At 44.5% G+C, this 26269-nt stretch overlaps 2 protein-coding genes across 2 annotated transcripts; both read left to right on the top strand.

Annotated features, from left to right (window-relative positions):
• The first annotated feature begins 1347 nt into the window (after positions 1-1347).
• LOC136529817 (uncharacterized) lies at positions 1348-14253 on the top strand. Its single transcript, XM_066522880.1, has 9 exons — positions 1348-4066; positions 4144-4247; positions 5575-5644; positions 5781-6587; positions 7246-7448; positions 11330-11453; positions 12154-12360; positions 13130-13386; positions 13501-14253. The coding sequence occupies exons 1-8, from the start codon at positions 1355-1357 to the stop codon at positions 13271-13273; spliced, it is 4371 nt and encodes a 1456-aa protein (XP_066378977.1). The 5' UTR covers positions 1348-1354; the 3' UTR covers positions 13274-13386; positions 13501-14253.
• A 23-nt stretch (positions 14254-14276) lies between these two features.
• Positions 14277-15922, top strand: LOC136529818 (agamous-like MADS-box protein AGL29). Its single transcript, XM_066522881.1, has 2 exons — positions 14277-14330; positions 14487-15922. The coding sequence occupies exon 2, from the start codon at positions 15206-15208 to the stop codon at positions 15842-15844; it is 639 nt and encodes a 212-aa protein (XP_066378978.1). The 5' UTR covers positions 14277-14330; positions 14487-15205; the 3' UTR covers positions 15845-15922.
• The last annotated feature ends 10347 nt before the right edge of the window (positions 15923-26269 follow it).

The raw sequence follows: 26269 nt of genomic DNA, 5'->3' as shown, positions 1-26269 counted from the left end.
GTCTACCAACAGGATGGATGGCAACATTAGAAAGGGAGCATGCAACATGAGTGTGTACTGCTTAGCAAGAAAAAAATCAGACAAAATGAACTCTGAAAGACGCGGCTGCCACACCAAAGGGTGCTCCTCCAGCGTATACTGTTACACAATCAACATCATTGATCTCTAGGCACTTTGCTCAGTGTGTACAACAAAATATGCATCATCATGTACAAGATCTACACAAAACATGATGTATAAACCAAATACGAAGCATCATGTGTAGATCTGAGCTAGGAACAGGTAAATCAGGTATAGCATCGTACAGATCTGAGGATGTCAAACCAAGAACCCTGATTTCTTGACATTTCAAGCAAAATCCACCAACAAGTCAACAAAATCGACACTGAAGAGAGAGGAGGGGAAGAGCGCAGGTGGCATATATATCGTCCAAGCACCGGAGGACCGAGAGAAATCTACCGGTGAGGGTCGCCTCGGTAGGGCTACCGAGGTCGAGAGGGAGCAAGACGGGAGTTCGCACCGGAGCTATGACGAAAGGAGAGGCGAAGAGTGAGGGCGGTAACCCTAGCCGAGACCCGCACGCGCTTTTATGGTCTGGACAGCCTCATCTCCCGCGCTCGGCGCGAAGGTTCCCGCCAAGCACCGAGCGAGCCTGTACTGAGAGGGAAGTGGGGATCGAGAAGACGACACCGTCTGGGATGGAGGAGCGAATCTGCACGGGAGGAAACTGGAGAAAAATACGAGTAGAACAACCAGACATAGACGAATGCACCAAAGGATATGGGATGTGCCAAATAACGGTCCGGTTCAAGCAACCAATCACGCCCAAACAGATCAAGTCAATTCATGCGAACGCGCTTGTAGCGTGGTGGCAACGTCTCTGGTTGTGGAGCGTGCCCACCCAGATTTGATTCCCAATTGGGACGAACGGGTGTCACATGGGGTATTTCTCCATATTTATTTCGTGTAGGTCCTGGACATTCACGTGGCGCTATGATGGGACTATGACGTGCCCGTCGTCTATGAGCCTCGTGTGGCTTCGGTGATCTCCAGAAGGATGTTTGAGGTGTATAGATTGTAGCTTTTAGAGGTGTGCATATGTGATGGTGTGAGTGTGCTGTGTAGAGTACGTATGCTACTTCTTGTAGGCTTAAAAAAAAAGATCAAGTCAATTCACAGCCGTCCGCGCGATGATCCGACGGCCCAGATCGGGCCTGTCGGATCCCGGAATGCGGTCCCCGTCCGGCGACGAATGCGAGCGGATGAGATCTTCCCCTCCGGTCTAGACTAGACCTCGCCGGATGCCGGCTCCCCCCCCCCCCCCCCCCCCCACACCCCCACCACCCCCCATGCGATGAAGTGCCACTCTGTGGCCGCGCTCTGGTCGCCGTCACCGCCGCCACACCACGTCACCGCCGCCGCCGCAACCCCGGCCGCGCTCTTCACCGGCGCCGCCGACGGCACCGTCCTCCACTGGCAACTGGCGCCCGCCTCAGCTTCCCCATCCCCGCGCCCGTCTTCCCTCCTCTGCGCCCACGCTGCCGCCATCACCTCCCTCTGCCCACTCCCCTCACCGGCCTCCCTTCTCGCCGCCTGCACCGCGGGAGTGCTCTCCCTCTTCTCCACCTCCGCACCCCTCCGCTGCCTCCGCCGCCGCTCCCTCCCGCCCTGGGCCGGCTCACCCTCCCTCGTCGCCCCGCTCCCGTCCATCATCTCCTCCCATCCTCGCGTCGCGATCCTCTGCCACGCCCCTGATGACGGCTACCGTCACGTGTCAGCCCTCGTGGTCGTCGACGCGCGTACCCTCGCCGTCCTCTACACCGTCTTCCATGGGATCCTCTCGGTCGGGACTCCGAGGGCGATCGCGGTTAGTGGCGCCGGTGATGATGCAGTCAGCGTTGTGCTGGCTGACGCGCAGGGTCGCGTGCAGGTGATGCCCGTGGCCGAGGGCGCGGCTGTGGAAGTGGACTCACCTAGGCGTCTCAGCGTGAGCTCGGTGTCCAGCGTTGCGTCCACGGAGATGGCGGACGGGAGGGTGCAGGCCGTGGCGTTGTCTCATGATGGGAAACACGTGGCGTTGGTGCTGAAGACGAGATGTTTGTTGAAATGCGTCACTGAGGGGGCTGTGCTGGGTGAGGTGTCTCTACTGGGTACATCTCTTTGCAAGGACGAAAACACAGTAGACAAGGTATGCACAGCTGGAGCTTTTTTCCTCAGCAGTGATGAATGGGATGCTCATGTTTCGGACGACGGCGTTGTGGTTAGGAACTTGGTGCTGTGGAGTAGCAATGGTGCTGCCACAATGTACAGGGTTGCTCTTGGTAGCTCATACTTTGAGTCTGAGGTAGTGTGTGAAATTCCTAGCAACTTATCTATGCAAGGAGAGGGACCGGAAATTAAATTTTGCCGGTCAGACCGGCATCTTGTTAGGGTGGAATCTCGCTTCTGTAAGGTCGCTGGGTCATTGTTGTGGAAACCAACAGTCTCCATATGGTCTATGGATCAGTTAGAACTGAATAAAACAGTGAATACACAGAAACCACCTATGAGCAAAATGCTTGGAGAAGGTGGCCTTCAGGGAGAAGAATTTAGGCCAGAGCCCTCTCATTCTCAATACAATATCAACCGAGGGTTGGAAGTGATTTCACAGATGTGCTCATCAGATAGCAGTAAGTTAGAAAGGTATGGAAGGACAGTGTCTTCGTCAATGGTACTTTCTGAGGATTCTTCTGCTCCATATGCTGTAGTGTATGGTTTCCATAATGGTGACATAGAAGTTATCCGATTTCTGAACTTGTCACCTGCTGCTGCAAAATTTGGTGGTGGAGGAATTTACCCACATATTTCTGAGAGGTTTTTTTTGGGGCACAAGGGAGCAATTCTTTGCTTGGCTGCACATTACATGCATGCCCACCCTGACTCTAGAAACTTCCACCGAGCACTCATATCAGGGAGTTTAGATTGTACAATTCGTGTCTGGGATCTAGATGCTGGCACCCTTCTTTCTGTGATGCATCATCATGTTGGCTCAGTTAAGCAAATCATACTACCACCTCCATGGACATACCACCCTTGGGATGACTGCTTCCTTTCTGTTGGAGAAGATGGCCTTGTGGCGCTTGTTTCACTTCAAACCATGCGTGTTGAGAGGATGTTTCCTGGCCATCCAGGTTATGCATCATTGGTAGCTTGGGAGGGAGTAAAAGGGTACATAGCTTGTTTATGCAAGAATCTCCACACTTGCAATGACGCAGGTAGTGGATTATATATTTGGGATCTGAAAACTGGTGCTCGAGAACGTGTTATCAATGGCACTGCTTCTCAGTCAGCGTTTGAGCATTTCTGCAGTGGTATATCGAAAAATGCAGTTACTGGCAGCATCTTAGGAGGAACAACTTCAGCATCTTCCTTACTTGTTCCAATTTTTAAAGACACGAGCCACCTTCGGTTTCATGCAGATAAAAATGGTCATGACATTTCATCTGTGTCAACCAACCTTCACAACGGAAATACAGTTTCCATGACTGTAAATGCACCTACAACATATGATTTTAAGGGGAAGACGCCAGCTCCAGATGAAGCTCATGAATTCCATGGAGATAATTCTGTATACAATTCAGGAAAGGCTGTTTCTTCCCACAGTGTCCATAATAAAAAAATAAAGTGCCCAATAAAGTGCTCTTGCCCCTATCCTGGCATTGCAAGTCTGAGGTTTGACCTCACGGCAATCATGTCCACACAAGGCATGACGAACAACAATAGTGATAGGCAGTTGAAAGATCATCTCCATAGTGAGAATCCTAAAGAAATATTGCAGCCTGGAACTTTAGATAGTCCTTCTCGTGTTCATGAAATGGATAGCCCCTCTAGAGAGTCACTGGAAGGGCGTTTACTTCGATTTAGCCTCTGTTTTTTGCATTTATGGGATGTTGATTGCGAGCTAGACAAATTGCTTGTAGATGAGATGCAAGTTTGCAAGCCAGAAGGCTGCCATATAGCAACTGGGGTGGTAGGAGACAGAGGCTCATTTACATTGATGTTCCCAGGCAAAGAAGCCACTCTTGAGGTGAACTTTTGTGGACAGATCCCGTTTCATGTCAAAGCACACGTGAAGTCTGATTATGTTGTTTTTGCCTGTTTCAGCTTTGGAAGTCTTCAGCTGAATTTTGTGCCATGAGGTCACTGTCTATAGTGTCTCTTGCTCAGCGCATGATTACATTATCTCGTTCTTGTACAAATGCTAGCAGGTATTGGTTCATTTGTTCCTTCTCTCCTATTCATATTCATTTTTTCTCAAAATTCTAGATTGGCACCCTTTTATTTGGTGTGCTAGAGTTGCAGCAAAATTTGGCAGAACAACCTCAACGCTTTTCACCATGATCTGAAATATCCTTGTTTGTAACAAGTTTGGGTAATCTTAACCTGTTATGCATTCTAGTTTAGTCTAGAATTTCTAAATTCTGCCTGTTTACTAACTTCTATAATTTATAGGGTAAATCCCATTTACACCCCTAAGCTATTGTCAAAGTCTGATTTTTCGACCATAGGGCAAAACCATACTGACTGTGTTAGGTTGTAACTTCTGCAACTGGACGGTCAATATATGGCACAATAGTTGTCTTAATAAGTTAAGAATATTAGTAACAAAAGCAGGATGCATGCATAAATGGTGGCGTGGCAGCATCTTTAATTTTTCTTGTTGTCTACTCCCTCCGTTCCAAATTATAAGACGTTTTGGCTTTTCTAGATACAATGCATTTACAATGTATCTAGACATAGTGTGTCTCTAAGTGCATAGCAAAAGCTATGTATCTATAAAAGCCAAAACGTCTTATAATTTCGAATAGAGGGAGTATTAAACATAAGTGTTGTTTCAGGGCAGGGAACATTTTTTTTTCACACACACTTGTCTTTTATTTAGGTACCTATCATGTTTGAAGTATCTTTCATGACTATTTATGTTGGTTGGGAGGACCTGAGACGGGTAATTATGAAAGTATTTCGTAACATAGGCATGGTGCCATTTGTTGTCCTGCAAAACGTCAACTCAAATCTTGAACCTTATAAAGAACCAAAAAAAATAAAATAAAAATGTAACTAACTTAGGAGTAATTTGTTGGCATTGTAAATAAGAAGAAATAGGCAGCCAAAGTCGAGTTTTAGAGCACTCAAACCTGCATTTTGCGGGTGTACATCCACCTCACCTGCTGATGCACAGTTACTACTTTTATAAAGAACAATAAAATCTTGTTCAAGGGTGAAGTGATATGCTTTTTTATTTAGTTCAATGGATGAAATGAGATGGAAAAGTTCTTTAGGGGGTTGGCTGGACTGATGAAATAGTTACATGAGTAAATTGGACATTTCCTTAAAAATCTTAGTAACTATGATTATTTGAGAAAACTAAAATTAACGATAACCAGTATTTGTATTGTGACATGTCCTAGTCGATTCTGATCCCATTCTTATGTACAGTTTTCGCAATTGTGACACTGTTTTTGGAATTCCTGGTCTCTCAGTATAACTTGAATTCATGCCTATATTATGCTTGTACTCACTTTTATCTTGTTTCAGTGCCTTAGCAGCATTTTATACAAGGCATTTTGCTGAAAAGGTTCCGGATATAAAACCTCCATCCTTACAGGTTCAGTTATATTTGTTAAATGATATTTTCATTTAGATTTAGTACTTGGTTTGTGTCAACGGTAACATGTTAGCGTAGCTGTGTGCATGTAAATAGAAGGTTTTAAGTGGGGAACTAACTGGTAAATGTCTTGCAGCTTCTGGTGAGCTTTTGGCAACACCCTTCGGAACATGTGCGAATGGCTGCACGTTCCTTGTTCCACTGTGCAGCTCCCCGTTCTATTCCACAACCACTACGAGTAAACAAAAATAAAGTGGCTGATGTCCCCTTGTCTTCATCAGATAATATGAATAATCTTATCTCTGCTGTGCAGAGTGCCTCTGTATCCAATTATGGAGAGTTGAAGGCAGATGATGGAAATGTTGATAAAGATGATAGTGACACTGCTAATATGATCTTATGGTTGGAATCATTTGAAAATCAGGAATGGTTATCATGGATAGGAGGCACAAGCCAGGACGCAGTGGCGTCAAATATCATAGTTGCAGCTGCTTTGGTCGTTTGGTATCCAAGCGTTGTGAAAGCTAAACTTTCAAGTTTAGTTGTTAGTCAACTAATCAAGTTAGTTATGTCGATGAATGATCGATATAGTTCAACTGCAGCTGAACTTCTAGCAGAGGGAATGGAAAACACTTGGAAAGCATGCTTGGGTGCTGAGATCACTCATTTTATGAGTGATATCCTTTTCCAAATTGAGTGCCTAAGCACTGCACCTTCAAGCAATGCCATCAATAAAACTGCTGTGGCCGTTACAATGCGGGAGGCATTGGTTGGCACCCTTTTACCAAGCTTGGCTATGGCTGATGTAACAGGATTTTTTGGTGTAATAGAGAGCCAAATTTGGGCTACTTCGTCTGATTCACCTGTTCATGTCGCTTCACTTAAAACTATTGTCCGTGTGGTTCGAGGTGCACCGAAGTCCTTGGTCCCTTATCTTGACAAGGTTAGAAATGTTTCTACCTATTCGTGATTGTTGTAACTTTTGAGAGAATTACTGTAGTCACTGTCATCGAAGCTCGGAGGGCTCTCCAATTTGTATTGCAAACCTTTTCTCTCAGAAGTCTTAAACCCTGAACAATTACACTTGAAAGCTTCTCTGCACAATGCAAAAACTGGTTTCTCACTACCAGAAATTATGATATATATTATTTTATCTGAAGAACGTTTTAGGGAAAATGATGATCTTGCATCTTTATCTTTCAATTTCTTACTCAAAATGTGTAAATCATTTCTTTATTGGTAAGTATTATAATTCATTGTGTTGTTTTCTTTCGTCTTATTGTTAAATATGTTATTCGTAAATGATTCTAAGTGCTGTTATAGCTTGTGTATGTCAGGAACTCATAAACTTTTGAATCCTAGTCTTAGAAATGGGGTATTCTTGACCTTATTCTTATGTGTTTGGATAAACAAGGTTATGTTTCATCCAACTTCGAGTAGCTGTTTAGGTACATTTGTTTTGCAGGCTTACTTTAGCTTTCGCAAATTATCCTCTGGCATTGTAACCATTTTTCATAATGATCCCTTTAGAGTATTGATTTAGTCAAAACACTCTTCTATATGTACTTTTCTGTAGTTCTTATAGTTGAATAATTGTGCAGGCAATCAGCTACATTCTACATACTATGGATCCAAGCAATCTAATAATGCGAAAAGCTTGTATTATTAGTTCAATGATGGCTCTAAGAGAAATGGCACGTGTATTTCCGATGGTTGCTCTCAATGAGTCAATGACAAGATTGGCTGTTGGTGATGCTATTGGAGAGATTCATGATGCCACAATTCGAGTCTATGACATAGAAAGGTACATAGGCTTTCAAGTTAATAAAACATATTTTTCCTTATGCATCTTCTCTTTCTCTAAATGTGCCTCTATTCTACCAAATGATTACTAGTTTACCACATCCTGTAGGCCTCCAGAAAATAATACAAATGTTTTCTCTCCTGTTAATCTGTCGTCATATGAGCCATCTAAATATCAGGTTGCCCTTTTGGCCTGCTGACTTTACAAGAAATGACAAATTTGGCTAGATCACCTTTGTTTTCTTTATCCTATAGAAACTTAAAGTGTGTTGGGCCATTATATCTGCGACAGGTTGTGAATCTGTCCAATGTTTGGTAGCACTGAGATATTCTCTCATTCGATGTTGAACGGATATGCTACATCTGTAGTTTAATCCCTGTGACATGCTTTGAACCTTCATTTGACCTGTAAAAATAAAAATTTACATGGACTCGTGAAATATCCTCAACGGTTATGGCCATTTAAAATGTCTGACCTGCCATTTCATATGATTCAGTAATTTTTTGTCCTTTTAGTTAGGGGGCTTATGTGCCTTACACCAAGTTCCTTTTTCTTTTGTGCCCCTGGATTCTCTTTCATATTTGTTTTGACTTATGGCAATAGATTTTTCTGAATCTTTAGTTCATTGTTTTCTTGAGAATACTAAGAGACTAAACTATTTTAATATCTTTAAGATAAATCTAGGAGAAACAAAATGGAAATATATAATTTTTTAGTTCATTGAACTCCACATATTTTGTTTCAAGCCCAGGAAAAGGAGGATTTGTGATAGGCTTAGCGACCAACATAAACAGCCATCTATTCTTATGGAAATGAAACCCAAAAGAAAATCATTGGGGGCTGCCCCAAATGTTAATATGGTGCTGACTTTGGCAAGGGAAGAGGCCCATTGGTGGAGCCTGGCAGGAGCCAAGGGGATCTCCCTGGTCACTGCCGGAGGAGTCGTCTAAAGGACTTCTGTAGCGGTTGGGTCGTCTTTTTATTTTGAGTTAAATACACTAGCGATCCTTAAACTTGTAGCGTTGTGCCACTTAGGTCCACGAACTCTCAAACTCGAAATTTGACCCTCCGAACTTATTAAGTGGTGCACCATAGGTCCATACCCCTTCGGAGGCACTGACTAGGATGATCTTTTTTACAAAAAGCCCCCTGTTGTAGACATGTTCTACCTCCGGCCGGCCGTGGCATCCGCAGCTGCCCGTCTCCCTCGCGCGCGACGGCGTCCGCGGCTGGCCGTCTCTCGCGTGCGGCGGTGTCCGCGGCCGTCTGTCTCCCTCGCGCGCGGCGTCCACGGCCGTCCGTCTATCTCGCGACGGTGTCCGCAGGAGCTGGAGGCTCTGTAGGCGGAGGCGTCGGCGTCGGCACGAGCCGAGTGGTGGCGCGAGGCATCGAACGCGCGGGGGCGGGTGCTGTCGCAGCTGCAGAACATGACTGGGCTCGCGACGTTGTACGACTTAGCGAAGCAGCGGGACTACGCGACGGACGCCGTGGGCACGTTCCTGAACCGCGCCGAGGGCAAGACTGCACCGGGAGTGGAGTGGCGTGGGCAGAGTACAGCGACGTGGTGGGCGCGGCGATGCACGGCGACGTAATGCGCTACAGAGGCGCTCGCGTGACGCCGATGTCGAGGAGCGCGACGCTGGTGAAGCCGTGCACGACCACGATAGCGCTGGACCAAATGCCGGCGTTGCTCTCCGGCAGGCAAGCGGGCCTTAAAGAGCTCGTCCTCGTCAACCTTGGACTGGACATCGGTGACCTTGGCATTGAGCACCGAGTCAAGCAAGATGGTGTTGGACTTGACGTCGCGGTGCACGATGTTGTTGTGCCGGATGTGGCCGACGATGTCCATCTCCGACGCGAACTCGCACTCCAGCTTCTTGTCCAGATCCCGCGCAACACGGAGGTCCATCGTCGGCGAGCATGTGAGCACGGAGGCCTCGCCGAAGTTCAGGGGCCGGAAAGCGGTGAGCTTCCCGGGCTCCTCGATCTGCGCGAGCTGCCGCTTCCACCTCTTGATGTCGCGGACGACGATCGACGAAGTAGGCTAGCGCCGCGATGAGGACGATAAGCACGGCGCCCACGCCGAGGAGGCCCGCGCGGAGATGCGGCGAGACATGGTCGCCTGGCTAGGTCGCGCACGAGCTCCGGGACGCCGTCGGCGGCCTCGACATCCTGGTCATGTCGCACGAGGACGCGCACACGACGGCCGCAGAATGGGGAGAGGGAGCGGTACCCGCAGTGCACGGACTGGCTCCGGAAACGGTCACGCTCGTCCGCCCCTACAGGCGCTTGCCGAGGCGGGCTCGCGGCCTGTGCACGCGTGCTCGCCGGACACGGGGTTGCGGACGAAGCACAGAACAAGGGAAGCTGTTCGCGGAGCTGCTCGGGGACGACATCTTTAGCTCCGATGGTGACTCGTGCCGCGCGCAGCGGAAGGCCGCCAGCGCGGAGGTGCACTCGGTGTGGTTCCTCTGGTTCTCGGCGGGCACCATCGAGCGGCTGGTGCACCGTGCACGGCGGGCTGGTCTGGCTGCTGGAGACACTGAGCGAGCGAGGGCGCGTGGTGGACATGCAGGGTGCTTTTTGTAAAAAATTATCCTAGTCAGCGTCTGCCAAAGGGATATGGATCTATGGTGTACCACTTGACAAGTTTAGAGGGTCGAATTTCGAGTTTGAGAGTTTGTGGATCTAAATGGCACAATACTACAAGTTAAGGACCGCCAATGTATTTAACTCTTTTATTTTTAAACCGGCGATTTAGTTTCCTTGTAGTGGGTGTTTGTGTGTGTGGGCCTGGGTCTATGTATGACTCTCTCTTCTTCTGTTAATACAAGATATGCAGCTCTTCTGCGTGTTCGATAAAATAAAAAAAATGCTGGCTGCCGGCTTCGCTGCACAGGTGAGCAGCAGCTCACAGCTCAGGCACACACACACTGAATTGGGCTGGAGGTAGAAGAGAGGGAATTGAGAACAGAGCAAGCACGCACAAGTGAATGGGGCTGCTGAACTGATGGCTGCAGCTAGCCACTTCCTTCATATAGAAGCTAAAACATACAAAAGTCAACACGGGGCCATGCTGCCCACTATTTGGCACTATAACCATACTACCTCCTATATGACACTATAGCCATACTCCAACTTGCTGTCCTATTGACAAGGAAAGGGTGGGAGCAGTCACTATTACAATGCTCCTATGACAAGGACAGATACGAGAGCAGCAGATTATTCAACACAGAACCTTCTTCTTTGGTAACTCTTGTTCGATTGTTCTCCTACTCCAACTTGTATGGGAGGCAAGTGATAAGGTGTTTGTGGTTTGATGTAGTGGATGAGATGCAGGGTCGGCACTGAGCTTCGAAAAGGGCTCAACACTTTGGTCATACTTGGTGCTTGGATGCTCTGGAACTGGAAAGAAAGAAATGAAATTGATTTCAGGAACAGCTCCCCTTTGGTGCGATGTCTCTTTCAGATACTAGCAGAGGAGATGCATCAGTAGTGTTTTGCTGGCGCCAAAGGACTGAGGTTCCTTGAAGCTAGTTGGGTAGTTCTCAGGCTGTGGTTGTCTATATTTTCAGAAGGCGCGGATGTAACCCAAAGACTAACCTGTTTCTGTAACAAACTCTATTTCTCTTAATGCAATGATGACACACAGTTCTCCTGCGTGTCTGAGGAAAAAAAAACCTTGCTTGGGTGGAAAAAGCTTTTTTGTTGTTTATGATGATCACTTTTCTCCAAAGCATTTCGTGTTGTGAAATTGATGTTTTCTTGTATAGTATAAAATTATCACTCATCTGATAACAGTAATGCTTTTCGTAAAATCTTTAAGTGTAGCAGGTTGATTTTACTTATTGTTTTTCTTATTTTTCATTTTGTCTTTGTAGTGTCACAAAGATAAGAATTCTTGATGCAAGTGGACCACCAGGTCTTCCAAGCTTACTTGCAGGATCATCAAATACAACAGCAACCATACTGATATCAGTTCTGAGTTTCTCACCGGATGGAGAGGTTTGACACTACAAATATACTATAGAATGCTTTAAACAAGTATTATAAGATGTTGTCAACTTGTTCTGATTTATTGTTTGCATCAAAGTTATTTGAAAAATCGCATGCTATAGTTAGTGTTTAGTATCATTTTTGTGGGCACTTACATTTTGAACGATCCCTAATACCAGTACATGCATGTATACTTATTTACATGATGGATGCTGCATATTGCTTTAGTATGGTTGCCATTTAAATCAATTCAATATCATCATTCTCTTGTCTCTCTTCTCACGTCACCATGTTTTACCATAAGAACTAGAAATGAATTTGTGTTTCAAACCCAGCAAACTCAAAACGCTTGGATCAGAAGTAGTACCAAGTAACAACCTCACACTTGTTACTGTTTTATTGCATTTCCATTTTGTCCTTGTTGTACATTTGATTTCATCTATTAAACTTGTATTTGTTGTGTACGTTACTGTGGCCTCCCCTTTTGTATATGGATCTCCCCCTGATATAAGATAAGTTAAAGGATGTCTTAAGTAGAGCTAATGAGCTAAGATGGCCAACTGCTAGAAAGATATGCAACTTTAGATATTATTCGTGATTTATGTCTATCCTCTTGCTCATTGTATTTACCCATGATTGTGGTTGCAAAACATAATTCTATTTATATCAACTGAAGCTTCTGATCTGAACCTTTTAATTTTTTTTCTAGGGTCTGGTTGCCTTCTCTGAGAACGGATTGATGATAAGATGGTGGTCATTAGGCAGTGCCTGGTGGGAGAGGCTGAGCAGAAGCCTTACTCCTATTCAATGCGCAAAGCTTATCTATGTTCCTCCATGGGAAGGATTTTCACCTAACTCTGCTCGCTTAAGTATAATTTCTAGCATTTTAGGACATGATAAACATGGAAGGTCAGAGGTATATTGTTATTATTTTCCTTCTCTGATATTATATTGTATAAGACATTTTTATTGTGTTTTTTTTGCATCTTATGAGTCCTGTTAGTTTTATTAGTCCATGGACTACAGTTTTTGTTCAGTTTCACTTATGCATTGGGGCAACTGTTTGGATGGCAGCGTGCGAAAGCTGCCTGCACCAGGCATCACTCCCAAGCGTTCAATTTTGGGTGCCTGGGGTTGTTGCACATGCCTGGCGGGCGCTCCCAGGCCAGGGCCGCAGCCAAACATGCCTGTTCGGCAGGCATTTTTTGTGGCTGCTGCTGCAGCTGCGGTTACAACTTCAGTTCACACAATACTGTGCTAACAGCAGCAGCTGCAGCGAACAGGGCAATAAATTTTGTCTTAAGAGTGGTTTGGTTTGCCTACTTTAGATGGCAAAAAGGAAACTACTGGGAAAGCAACTGGCAATACCATGCATCCATTTTATCCTAAACAGCCTATTTTGCTCCAGAAAGCAAGCGAATTGAATATGAAGAAAACAGTCTTCTGGAAAGATAAAGTAGATTTGTTTACGCAGTTTCTCTCTTCCATTTGGTCTTTTGAAGCTAATGTTTTCTTATTAAATCATTTGTTGTCTACTGGTTTGTTTGCTTTAATAGTTAAGAAACTACAGTTACGCATTTATATGTAGTTATCACTTTTGCTTTCCAAATAATACCCCTATTATTGTTGCTCTGCCATATTATATTAGTAAACTAATACAGTTCCTGGCCTTCTGGACTCCTCAGAAGAAGACAAAGGAACTAGGCGAGGCGGATAATCTGAAGTTATTGCTTCATAATCTTGACCTCTCATACCGCCTTCACTGGGTTGGTGGAAAGACTATCAAACTTATGAGGCATGGCCAGGAGTTGGGTACATTTCAGTTGTGATCGGCTTACCAATGGTTCATGAATCTTGAGTTCCTTTGTAGTGTTGAAAGACAGCTGATTTGATGGCTGGCAAGTCTAACAAGAATCACCAGTACATTCATATGTCATGTGAGGTACCTTGATGTTTCTTTGACTATTAAAAGCATTGTCTTGTACAGTTCATAAATGGCGATCCCTATGTATGGTAAATAAAAAAAACTGAATGCAATTTTGATTCCATGTTACAGGACTGCTATTCACATGCAGCCCAGGATGGGCCTCGTCTGTTTCCATGTTACAAATACAGAACTGCTATTCACATGCAGCGCCCAGGATTAAAGATGGCAACGGGCCCTGATACCCAATATCCTACGGGTATTTGATCCATTAGGGGACGTGAATGAGATCATATCTTTACCCGTGGGTATCTAAATGGGCAAGAATCTATCCCTGACGGGTATAGCGGGTACAGGAACGTTCCTTGTTTATCCGTCCCCGTTACCCGTTGAGGAATCTGACTATTTGAGCTATCATGCAAATATTAGGCCCAAAGAAGCTCAACATAGGTATTTTGGCTCAAATCTGAACAATCATATATATAGTTTGTGTGTACTAGGAACCCTAGTTTAATTTTTTCGCACTATTTCCACAAGCAGCACAAGCACGCATGCCTCACGAGCACTCGTGCCCCTCGCTTCCTCAGTTCGGTCTCTCTGCCACCTTTGCTCGTCCTCCTCGCAATCTCGCTCATTCTCCTTGGCATCTCCGATACTCCAACATTTATACCCGGGTGAAGAAGAAACGTCTCCGATTGTAAAGCTGCAACCCTAAGTGTCCTTGTTTATTGGGTATGTAGTACCCGTCGGGTATCTATTACCCGATCGATGCCCGACGGGTACGGGGATGTGCAAGAATCTATACCCGAAACCGTTAACGGGGACGGGGACGGGATGAATTCTCCGTAGCGGGGAAGAGAACGTTTCGGCGATACCTGACAGGTACATTCCCGTTGCCATCCCTACCTAGGACGGGGCTCATCTTTCACACCATTGAGCTCCAGAGTTCAGGATGCTTTTAGGTTAGTTGTGGTTCGCTTGATATCATCACGATCATATACTCCCTTAGTCAAGAACATTTAGTTTCTATAATGTTTGGACTTGAAATATTCCCATTTCCACCAGATTCCTGAATTATTTAATGCCTTTGCCCCCTGATGTAGTATCTTGCTGTGCAGTATGAATTTCCGGAGCAATCAGTTGAGGATTTGTTCGCTGGGTTTTGGAGTCACAATCAAGTTTCTTGAGAAGCGATTTTCATGTGTGCAAAGTGTTGTTTTAGACTAATGTGGGGGCTTGGGACACGAGGGTGGCAAGGGAAGATGGTTCATGGTTGCAACGTGGTCCGTATATGTTGTCTCTGTGCAGCCAAGACTCTGTACAGCTCTGCCGATGTTCCCCCCCCCCCCCCCCCCTATAAATCATATAATTATATCAGTTTTAGCGGAGTACATGGATTTGAGAAACATTTCCAAAGACATGATTGTGGTTGTGGACTCACGGTTTCCTTGCATGGTTTCCTTGCCTGTCGACAGTCGTTACTCATGGTTTCCTTGCCTGATCCTGACCGATGTTCTGTTGCAAGGGAACCTGCGTGACCAAGAAACGTTTTGGAAACTGTATCTTTCATCCATTAATTACGACAGCTGGTTGATACGGACGATCTCTCGAGGGCTGTGTCTTTCCAAATTGTGAAAGCACAACCCGCTTCGTTTTTGGCCTCCCACTGACCGTGCCAGACGCGAACTTTTCATTTTTTGGCAATGTCTGCCTCTACTTATACACCCGGCCTCCCTCTTGCCCATGGCATCCATCGCGTTCGTGTTGGAGGCGGGCCTCGAGCGAGCGAGCGAGCTGAGATAGCAAGAAGTAGGAGCAGAGGCCGCCGGCAAGGACAATGGTGAAGCCGGGCAAGAAAACGAGCAGGGGGCGCCAGAAAATTGAGATCCGCCGCATCGAGAAGAAGGAGAGCCGCCAGGTCACCCAGTGCAAGCGCAAGGGCGGGCTCCTAAAGAAGGCCTCGGAGCTCCACCTCCTCTGCGGCGCCCATGTCGCCATCATCGTCTTCAAGAGAATGGAGCCCGAGGGAAAGGAGGTGCCCGTCGCGCGCCGCGGCAAACGCGACGACGGCGGCATTGCCTTCGCGATGGGCACCCCCTCCGTCGACCACGTCCTCCGCCGCTGTACCCTGCTCCACGCCGGCGAGGGCCTCACCGCGGTCGAGGACGTGGGCGCCGTCGCCGCCGAGCGTGCCGTTATGGAGGCGAGAGCGCGGGAGACGGAGCAGACCAGGGCGCTCGTGGAGGCGGAGAAGGCGCGGAACGACGCCATCGGGGAGAAGGTGCTGCAGGCCGTGGAGGTGTCCGGGAGGCGGTTCTGGTGGGAAGTGGACGTCGGGGTGCTTGGCGATGCCGAGCTGCCGGTCTTCACTTCGCAGCTCCAGCGCCTCAGGGAGAGCGTGCAGCTCCAAGCCAACAAATCTCAGACCTCTGCTACGCCGGCGGCGGTGGCGGCGCCGTGGCATCAGCTGGGATAGGGCAGTCGCATTGATTTGCTAGTTCAATTCAATCAAGGTGCCTGCTGTAGTGTTTACTTGGGTCGTGCGCGTAGTTAATTCCTGTATGTAATCTATATATATTTATTCTATATCTATATCTATATTTATACCTACTACCTACTAATAATAAAATGGCAAAATTTTAAGTCATTTTTTTTATCCAAACTCCATAACTAACTCTGTGAATATAGAAGTTGTCTATATTCGTCTGCCTATATATGATATATGGAGGACTTTCCGTGGTAACTCGGATATATACGAATTCTAATACAAATAGATCCGTCGATCCTGAGTAACATGAATAGGAATGCTAATTTTAATCTAAATCTATTTTTTTTTTGTCAGCCTCTCCTAACTAACAAAGTGAACGTCCTGATTTGATTTCTTTCCAATTTTCTTTTCGATCTTTAAGCCAGTTTTGGTACACGTCCGTTTACCCCGTGCCTGGAGTCCGGTTTTAGTTTGAGCTTCTTTCTGATTTTCCAATTTTGGTTTGCATCTATTTCTTTCTATTCTGATTTCCGACCGTGAGTTCAATTTTGATTTTCATCCAGATTGGGACTCTTCCACGGTTCGTTTTTAACTTCCCGTCCCCATAAATATTAAAAGTATGTGTATCTTCTGATCTGTTCCATCCAAGGCTCTTCGTGTGTCGGCCTCGTGCAGGCGCTGAGGATGAAGATCATGATATTGCAGCATGGCATCAGAGACAGCAGCCATGCCACTAGACCGCGTGTCCGCCCTCCTGGACATCGTGCTGGCACGTGTCGTCTCGTTTCTCAACCTCAGGGACGCCGAAGCGGTGACGCACGTACGCTGTGGCGCAACTTGCAATTTCCACAATGGGGTGGGCGCACACCCCTTGTCCTTCGTGCAGGTCAAACAAAGCACTGGCGCACGGATTTTGAAGCACTCCGGCACGAATCTTAATGCGAAATGGACGCTGGGAGATAAGGGGAGGGCGCCCAACCTGTTGTGGTTTCGCATTTCTGCGCTGTGGCGTTAATCTCGATATGAGGTGCTACCAGGGCTTGGACTTCTTCCAAAACGGCTGTCGGTGTAGACGGCCGATGCGCGGTCGCCCGGCATGGATACCCTTCTCACGTCGCCGGCAATGCAACGCTGGACTGCTAGAGAAAGCCAAGTTTCTGCAAGACAGGCGACGAGTACATGCTGCTCTCCGCTGCTTGACGAAGCCTGGAATTCAGCGGCTGCATGCTTTGGCAGCCAGGCACCACCATATATCTTCATCCTCCTTGAGACGTTGAGGATGGTGGAGTTCAGCACTTCCCCGGGACCTCCGGTCCATGCTCGACGCCACGCCGAACCACGCTAAGGCGCTACGCTATGGCTTGAGTGCACTGCCTTTAAGTTGAAAGTGCTTGGACACGAACGGGTCACTATGATGTCGAAGCAGCGACGAATCATTTTCCCACGGCCTCCATGATGTTGATGTGCTGCCACGGCTCCTGAGCCGATGCGTGGATCTCGACGTGCCCAGCGTCCGCACTCTGCGCTACAGTGGGTTTCTGGACCGTTCGGCTCGATGACGCCGTCCAGCACACCGACAAATACATGTAGACATGTAGTGGAGCTTTGGTTTTGCACGTCGCATGCTTCACTCCAGGATGGGAATGGGAAATGATGAACACTACGCTATGCCGTGTGGGATTCTGAAAGTGTTAACGTTCGCTGACCTCAGGTTGCTTTAGCTCAATGAAAGGGTCATTAAGACGAGGATAGCCATAGCGCTGCGGTGGCAATAGCAAAACCTTCTCCAGTTTTACCCATCCATGCATGAGTTCCACATCAAGTGTGAATTGCACGTAGACCCGTATGAATTTCTCAATAAAAAATCATATGGGACTGAATGAAGTCAAATCCATTAATTTCAACTCGATTTCAAACATTTTTTACTTGATTTAGATCTAATTTGGAGAGTAGGCTTAATGTAAACAATTTGGTTGCGTATTGGTGTCCTCCCTCACTAAAAGCTTCCTCCTGTCAAATGATACATAGGATATGAAAATTATTTATTTAAGGTTATGCCAAGTTCAAACAAAAAAAACAACAAAAATAACTAGCTCATTATTATTGACATGAGTACCGCATAATAAATTATATATCTCATCGCAACGCAAGCATGTTTTTGCTATATATAATATTAAAGGGTGAAACATTTCTTTGAACCTACCTTTTACTTCCCAATTAGAAAACTGACCTCGCACTTAATGTATCTGTCGCTTGGATTCATAAGTCATGCTAATACGAGTTAGAACAACTCCGCCCAGCGATAACAAAGAGTCCAATTCCAAGACGTATTTGTTCGGTAAAGCACGAGCACTTTGAAAATAGTAGTATATACTAATATAAGGTATCAAGTTTATCATTTGCTCTCTCCATACTTTCATGAGTAAGAGTAGTGTGTAAAGACACGGTGGTGAGTTCGATAAGATAAATTGAAATGCATGCCCCGATCATTGGATAAATCTTCAAGCACTACTACAGAATGGACTTGTTGTCCCGGGCGGTAACGGCCTTTAGTCCCAGTTACCACGCCGGGACAACGATCCCGGGACTAAAGGTGCCACCTTTAGTCCCGGGTCATCGAGCCGGGACTAAAGAGGGGACCTTTAGTCCCGGTTGGTGTTACCAACCGGGACTAAAGGCCCTCCAGCCGAGCAAACATGGCCGCACCCTTTAGTCCCGGTTGGTAACCCCAACCGGAACTAAAGGTTCCTTTTCTTTTTCTTTTTTTTGTTTAATTTGTTTTCAGTTCAGTTACACATATTTGTTTAATATATAATATGTTTTTATGTATGTATTCTACGCTGCTAATATAAATACACGCACGCATATAATTACATCTAATTCTCATCTCGAGCATTATTATATTCAAATAAAGTACGAACCTATATATATTAGATATATATATATATATATATATATATATGTATATATACAACACTTTCATAATCTTGTTCTCGAAAATAACGATATCAATAAACATTTAATTTACATCATTTATTCCTTAGGATCAAAGTAGAACTCACCGTTGGGATTTAGCACTTTTTCTAGAAGATATCCTGCTATTGACTATTGAACTGCTTTCAGATGGTCTTTTTGCATGACCCTTCGTTTCAACCATTCAGTCTTGCATTTGAAATAAAAGGAAAAGTATTAATACATATATATATATATTCATTTAAAAATAAATAAAAAATTGATATATACATACTCTGAGGACATCTTTAGGAGTTCTTATGTGCGCAGTGATAAATTCACAAACGTAGTATCCACACAAGTTATTACCTGGTTCCTGCCGCAAACACCACTGTACGAGAAAAAGATTATTCTCATCATCTCACACATAAATTAAAGTACGATATAGTAATTAAACACGTGGGGAAGTGTATATAGTACAACTTACTAGTATTTCAACTACATTAAGTGGTGCCTTGCAATCCTTGCGATGTTGCCGAATAAACTCTTTCCAAACCCTGTGCGACCAATAATGTACGATCGTTAATAAATTATGGCAAAGTCTATTCAATAATAGTTGTGCGCGAGAGATCGAAATTACCCCTAGATAATGTCTATCATATCTTGGTATAGTGCCCGCTCTTTTCTCAACGAGTCAAAGATTACTAACCGACTTGAGTTTAACTCAATGACAATGAGTATCCAGTGAAACCTGCATTGGTTTATACACACACGTACATGCATATAAGTTGTATTGATATTACATAAAATGTGTAGACTACATTATTATTAACACTTACTCAAAGTTGTACGGGAAAAATATTGTTGTCTTGTCGTGCTGCTTCACGAAGAACATCATGATATTCTCCTGTGCTTCAGATACCCACCGCTCCTTGACAATAATACCGGTTTTGAATACGATATAAGGATCAATGAAGCCAACACTGGTGTCTTGTATTCTTTGGAGCTCTGACATCTAGAATCTGTATATAAATATAAGTTACATGTGAGGATAATTATATACACGTACGCATGGAAGTGAGTTTATTAAATAAAAGTAAGAATCACTTATAAACAAAAGGAGCTAATGATTGATTTGTCCAGAGCGTCCATGTGGTATAGTTGATGCAATTCTTCAAAACTAATATGTAAGATGTCATCGCCACGGAAGTAATGATGGTCTCTAAATCTGATAAAGATCCACTGCTCACCCCTGCCACACGCCTGCATGTACCACTTGTTGAGCAAGTACATTTGCATACCCAATTCATTCAGAGCCGCAGGGTTGTACAGACTTTTGCCATATTTATAAGTCTTTCAGGTATCAACTTCCAGGTTCTGGATTGGAGCTTTGCCTGTCAATTGATCCAAGGTTAAACCAGTATCTTCAAAAAAAGCATTAAGGGCTTGAACCGACACTTCTCCAGAGTTGTCTGGTCGATAGACTTCTATGTTGGAACCATATTCATTAGCAACAACAAGATTTTGCATTGGTTGCTTCTGTTGTCCGAGCTGTGGGACATCCTTCCCTGATGCTCTTTTCCTTTTCTTATCTGCATCATGTGACTTCACGAGGGAGCGGTCATAGTCTGATAGTGGCGAAGGCTTACGAAGTTCAATCATCTTTTTCTTGTGAGCATCGACCTTCTGCCTCAGCACATCTTGTGGTATGTAAAAGTACGGCTTCTCCTTAAGCTTCGCTTGACTCTTGTTTTTGATATCTATAAAAAAATCTTTCACTTTTTTGTCTTCTTCAGCTGCTATTTGCTCATCAGTCTTTTCAGGAAGTATTTCTTGAGAAATAACTCTTTTTCTCGGGGTCTTCTTTGCCGCCGGGACCTTAGACGTCTTTGTAGTGCATCGCTGTGGAGGGGGTGGGGGCGGTGTTGGAGACCGGCGTGGAGGCGATGAGGCCGATGTTGGTGGAGACTGGCGTGGAGGCGTTGGAGATCGTTGTGGAGGCGGTGGGGCCGGTGTAGGAGTTGGAGATCGTTGTGGAGGCGATGGGGCCGGTGTAGGAGTTGGTGATCGCCGTGGGGATGAAGTCGTCTCGCCCCTCGCGACGCTGTGATGAGATGGGGAATGAATGATTAGGCTAGGCTGGGAGGAGACCCTGCTACAAAAACAAGTTCTGTGTCAATTATTTTTGAAGCCAATAGAAAATTAATAGAAAATAATATTTCATTCACTTTCATTCGTACCTAGGGTGAGGTAGGGGAAGCGGTGGCGCCCCAGGAATGATGATGAAGCGTTTGCGCCATTAAATAAATGTCTTCTCTGCTTCTCCTAGTGTTTTCTCCCCATCACCGCCTTCAATGTCAAGAGGAACATTGTTGTAACCTTTGAGCACTCTATCGACCGAGACGCTAGCATATCCAGGTTGAATAACTGACCCATGGATTCTTGGTGTCTTCGTTCGGTCTATTGGAGATACAACCCCGACAGCCACCATGATTGATGCATTATTACCATCTGGAATGTGCAGCTCACATATTGTTAGAGGCTCGGTAATGTCATCAACAGGGAAGCGCAACCCAGCGTCGTCTTGAATAACTGGTAGCTCCATAGAAGCACAACTGCTTTTCATCTGACCAACGGGGCTAATGGTGACTCCCGGCGTTGATTGCGATTGCATTTGACTCATTGCTAGCTGCACTTACCTCTTGATCTCCTCCTGCATTCTTGCCTCAAGAGATTTTTCTTGTTCACGTGATTCAAGCAATGCTTGTCGTGACTCATCAACAAATTGCTCCAATGCACGGATTTGTTCTGCCTCCTCATCCTTCTTTCTCTGGCGGCTTCTGTAGGTATCCTTGTCTGCTGGGAATGCGTGTAGCCACGGAACCGCCCCATAGCCTCTTGTTCGACCACCGTGTTCGGGATTCTCTAGGGCATATGTCAATTCATCCTTCTCTCTGTTGGGCTTGAAAACACCACTATCAGCTTCTTCCCTAGCACGAGCTAGTCTCTATGTTGCTCTCTCAATTTTTTGGCCGAAAATTAGCTTGCCAGTGTCTGGGTCTAGGCTTCCCCCATGAGCGTAGAACCAATTCTTCGTGCGTTGAGGCCAGTTCTTCTCTATTGTTTCAAGTATGATTCCCTTGGCAGTAATCTCTGCTTCTAGGTTCTGCCACTTGGGAATAGCACTCCTATAACCACCTGATCCCATGCGATGATGGTATTGCTTCTGTCGGGCATTCTGCCGATTCCTCATCACATGTTCCTCACTGTCTTGAGATGTCTTGTATTCTACGAAGGCATCCCAATGGGACTCCAACTTGACAAACGCCTTAGCATTGAAATTCAGTGTAGCATTCTTCAAGATAAACTTTTTATACAATGTCTTCTTCCAACTCTGGAACAATGTTGCCATCTTCTTCATTGTCCAACCCTCACTAGCTCCTTCAAAGCATCAGCTGCTTGTAATGTGAAATGCTGAGTGATATCTCTCTAAGCTAGGTTCTTGTCACGATCAGATACAAAACTAACATTAGGAGCGGATATCTTCTGCTTCCATTCACGAGCACTAACTGGGATCCTATCCCTTACAATGAACCCACATTGATTGACATATGTCTGAGCATGTGGTCCCAATGGTTTGCCGGTGTCGGTGTCGAATTCTGATATTATGAAACGGCCCTCTAATGGCTTTTTTGGCCCTCGGACTTTCCTACTTTTGTCGGTGGTTGATGTAGATCCAGAGACCGGCTACATAAGTAGAAACACAACGATTAACAACAAATATACGTACGCATGCATCTATAAGAGATGATAGATAATCGAATATACCTCGCCAGTATTTTCTTGCGCGACAATTTGTTGATCTTCAACCACCGACGTATTCAGGATATCCTCATAATCAGCAAAGTACTGACTCGTGTCATCTACATCCACATTAGTGCCAGCGTTGATAATATCCGCCATTATGTCATCACTCAAGTTATCATCCGGAGCAGCCATTTGTATCTTCAAGATAACACATAGATAGAATTACTATGGTACATAACATAAGTACATGTGATAACACATATAGAATTACTAAATCCAATTAAATATAATAACACATAATATTTTATAAGGATAAACAATAATAAGGTATAGGCTTTGGAATCGAATCAAAAACACTTTCGATCAAAAAACATGGAAATAAGTACATGTATATATATACACATAGAATGATACAATATATTTTCTCTCTCTCTCAACACATAGAAATAAGTGCATATGTCTATATCTCTAGATATGCATGTGATAACACATAGAATGTCTCTCTAGATACAATTTTCTCTCTCTCTCAACACATGAAAATAAGTACATGTATATATACATATAGAAATAATTAAGTACATATGTATACATATAGATTCTCTCTCTAGATATATATAGAGAGATAGAATATATAATTACTAAATCCAATTAAATAAATCTAACATGAAATCAGATAAACTAGTAATAGATAATACATTTTAATCTAACATATATCAAAAACTATAATAAAAAACTATCTAAAAAAACTATCTAAATAAAATACTAATTAAATTTTATATCCTTTGTTTGTATACTGTCAAGGTCATCAAAACAATGTGTGCATGCATTATATCCTTTGTTTGTCTGACCTGAAAGATTACTTAAAATAGGCCAATCATTGATTGTTACGAACAACATTGCTCGTAGGTCAAAGTGTTCTTGTTTGTACTCATCCCAGACACGTACACCTGGTTTGTTCCATAAAACTAGAAGTTCTTCAACTAATGGCTTCAGATAGACATCAATATCGTTGCCAGGTTGCCTCGGACCTTGGATGAGGATCAGCATCATAATGAACTTCCGCTTCATGCATAACCATGGAGGAAGGTTGTAGATACATAGAGTAACTGGCCAAGTGCTATGACTAGTGCTCTGCTCTCCAAAAGGATTCATACCATCTGTACTTAAGGCGAACCTTAAGTTTCTAGCCTCATTTGCAAACTCTGGAAATTCCCTGTCTATCGCTCTCCACTAGGACCCATTAGCTGGGTGTCTCAGCATATTATCTACCTTACGGTCTTCTTTATACCACCACAACAACTTTGCATGGTCTTTATTTCTGAACAAATGTTTTAAGCGTGGTATTATAGGAGCATACCACATAACCTTGGCAGGGATTTTCTTTCTAGGATGTTGTTCACCCTCGACGTCACCAGGATCATCGCGCCTGATCTTATACCGCGATGCTTTACATACCGGGCATTCATCCAAATTCTTGTATTCATTGCCATGGTAGAGGATGCAGTCATTAGGACATGCATGTATCTTCTGGATTTTTAATCCCAAAGGGCAGACAACCTTTTTGCTTCATATGTAGTGGTGGGCAATTCATTTGGCTTCGGAAGCATCTTCTTTATGAGGTTCAATAAATTCCCAAATGCCTTGTCGGATACACCATTCTTTGCCTTCCACTGTAGCAATTTCAGTGTTGTACCTAGCTTTTTTTGCCCCTCTTCGGCCGTCGGGTATAGCAACTTCCTATGATCCTCAAGCATGCGCTCGAACTTAACTTTCTCTTTTTCACTTTCTCATTCTTGTTGTGCATCACGAATGGCATCGCCAAGAGCATCACCGAGATCATCTTCTACCACTACCTCTTCTTCATCTCCCCCCATTGTAGTATCATCAAAGGCACCATACTGAGCAATAATATCATCAATGTCTAAATCTTCTCCTTCACCTTCTTCCATCATGACCCCGCTTTCTCCATGCTTAGTCCAACATATATAGTTTGACATGAAACCTGACTTAAGCAAATGTGAATGAAGACTCATTGAGCTTGAATATTCCTTTAAATTCTTACATAGGGCACATGGACAGCACATGAAACCATCTCGCTTATTTACCTCGGTCACACCTAAGAAATAGTGCAAGCCCTCAATAAAGTCTTGGGAGCGGCGATCGGCATTGTACATCCAATGACGTGACATAATCTGTATTACACGACAAATTATGAAAACCTTGAACATAATTAAGTATTTTATTATACAACATAAATGACACACACGGTTGATTAATTAACTAAGCCTGGCTACAACGTAAGCAATCCCAACTATCACTAAACAAACTAAAACTACAATGCACTTCAGTAACATAATTATTTCGTGATCGTACGCAACTAAAACAGATAAATCATTCTTCTGTTGAATATCAATAAGCTTCTCCTGCTGGCTCACTGCCTCATCAGCAGCAGCCGCTACCTCAAGCGCACCCAAATTCTGCACGTATGTAGCATAATCTTCCTCCCAGTACCAACCATCGCATCCATTGCCATCCCACTGAAATTAAAGCCAAAAAATATTTAGTCAAAAATATTCAAGAAAAGCAGGTCAATTAGCCATAATTATAAAATGCGTAAGAAACTCACATCGCGATCCGGGCACTTGTAGAAAACACGACCCTTGTTGGGTCCCTGTCTCTTGACTCGGTACTCCATCACAATCTTCTGCTTACACTTGTCGCAGATAATGAGAGGGAGTTCTGGCCTCAGTCGTTTCGCAACCGAACGAGAGGCCGAGGATCCGGTACCAGTTGTCATCTACTTTCTATACTTATTTTTGCAAACTAGTGTAAATTTCATATTTTCTAAAATGATATATTTAAACAAAACTAGTATGGATTTCACATGTTTCAATAAATAATCATCCGTACTAGTTGACCTTGCTTACGTGATCATCTCGGCCAGTATTTCTCCACTGGATGGCACCGTACTTGGCTAAGGAAGAGCTCCGATTCTACGAGAAAGGGAACACGGTCTTCCACGACCGTTGCCGCACTCCCTCGTAGAATCAAAGCTCCTCCTTGACGTCCGTTACCGCTCGGCAGAGAACATGTTGGCCGAGCTGAACACGGTCCGCAAGTTCAACTGGTACGGATTTTCTATAATTTTCTAACTATTTACTAAGTTTTTCATTTCATGGAAAATTTAATTCTAAAAAAAGGTATGATTTCTAAGTAGTTCATTTCATGGAAAAAATAATTCTAAGTGACCTGCTCGATATCGGCGAGCTCACGGACGTTTAGATTGCCGAGGATAGTAACATTTGTAGATGACATTTATAGGTCTGAAGTTATCAAATATCCATCAAATTATAGCTCAAAAACATGTTTCAATAAATAACCATCCGTACTAGTTGACCTTGCTTACGTGATCAACTCGGCGAGCATTTCTTCACCGGACGGCACCGTACTTGGCCAAGGAAGAGCTCCGATTCTACGAGAAAGGGAACACGGTCTTCCACGACCGTTGCCGCTCTCCCTCGTAGAATCAAAGCTCCTCCTTGACGTCCGTTACCGCTCGGCAGAGAACATGCTCGCCGACCTGAACACGGTCCGCAAGTTCAACTAGTACGGATTTTCTACAATTTTCTAATTATTTTCTAAGTTTTTGATTTC

Source organism: Miscanthus floridulus, chromosome 19, assembly GCF_019320115.1.
Source record: "Miscanthus floridulus cultivar M001 chromosome 19, ASM1932011v1, whole genome shotgun sequence".
Taxonomy (NCBI): domain Eukaryota; kingdom Viridiplantae; phylum Streptophyta; class Magnoliopsida; order Poales; family Poaceae; genus Miscanthus; species Miscanthus floridulus.
Note: the sequence above shows the minus strand (reverse complement) of the source record. Positions and strands in the feature narration are given on the sequence as shown.

Coding starts and splice junctions, on each gene's coding strand:
- LOC136529818 (XM_066522881.1), top strand. CDS start 15,206: ATGGTGAAGCCGGGCAAGAAAACGAGCAGGGGGCGCCAGAAAATTGAG.
- LOC136529817 (XM_066522880.1), top strand. CDS start 1,355: ATGAAGTGCCACTCTGTGGCCGCGCTCTGGTCGCCGTCACCGCCGCCA. Junction 4,248..5,574: donor TCTTGTACAAATGCTAGCAG/GTATTGGTTCAT, acceptor ATCTTGTTTCAG/TGCCTTAGCAGCATTTTATA. Junction 6,588..7,245: donor TGGTCCCTTATCTTGACAAG/GTTAGAAATGTT, acceptor ATAATTGTGCAG/GCAATCAGCTACATTCTACA.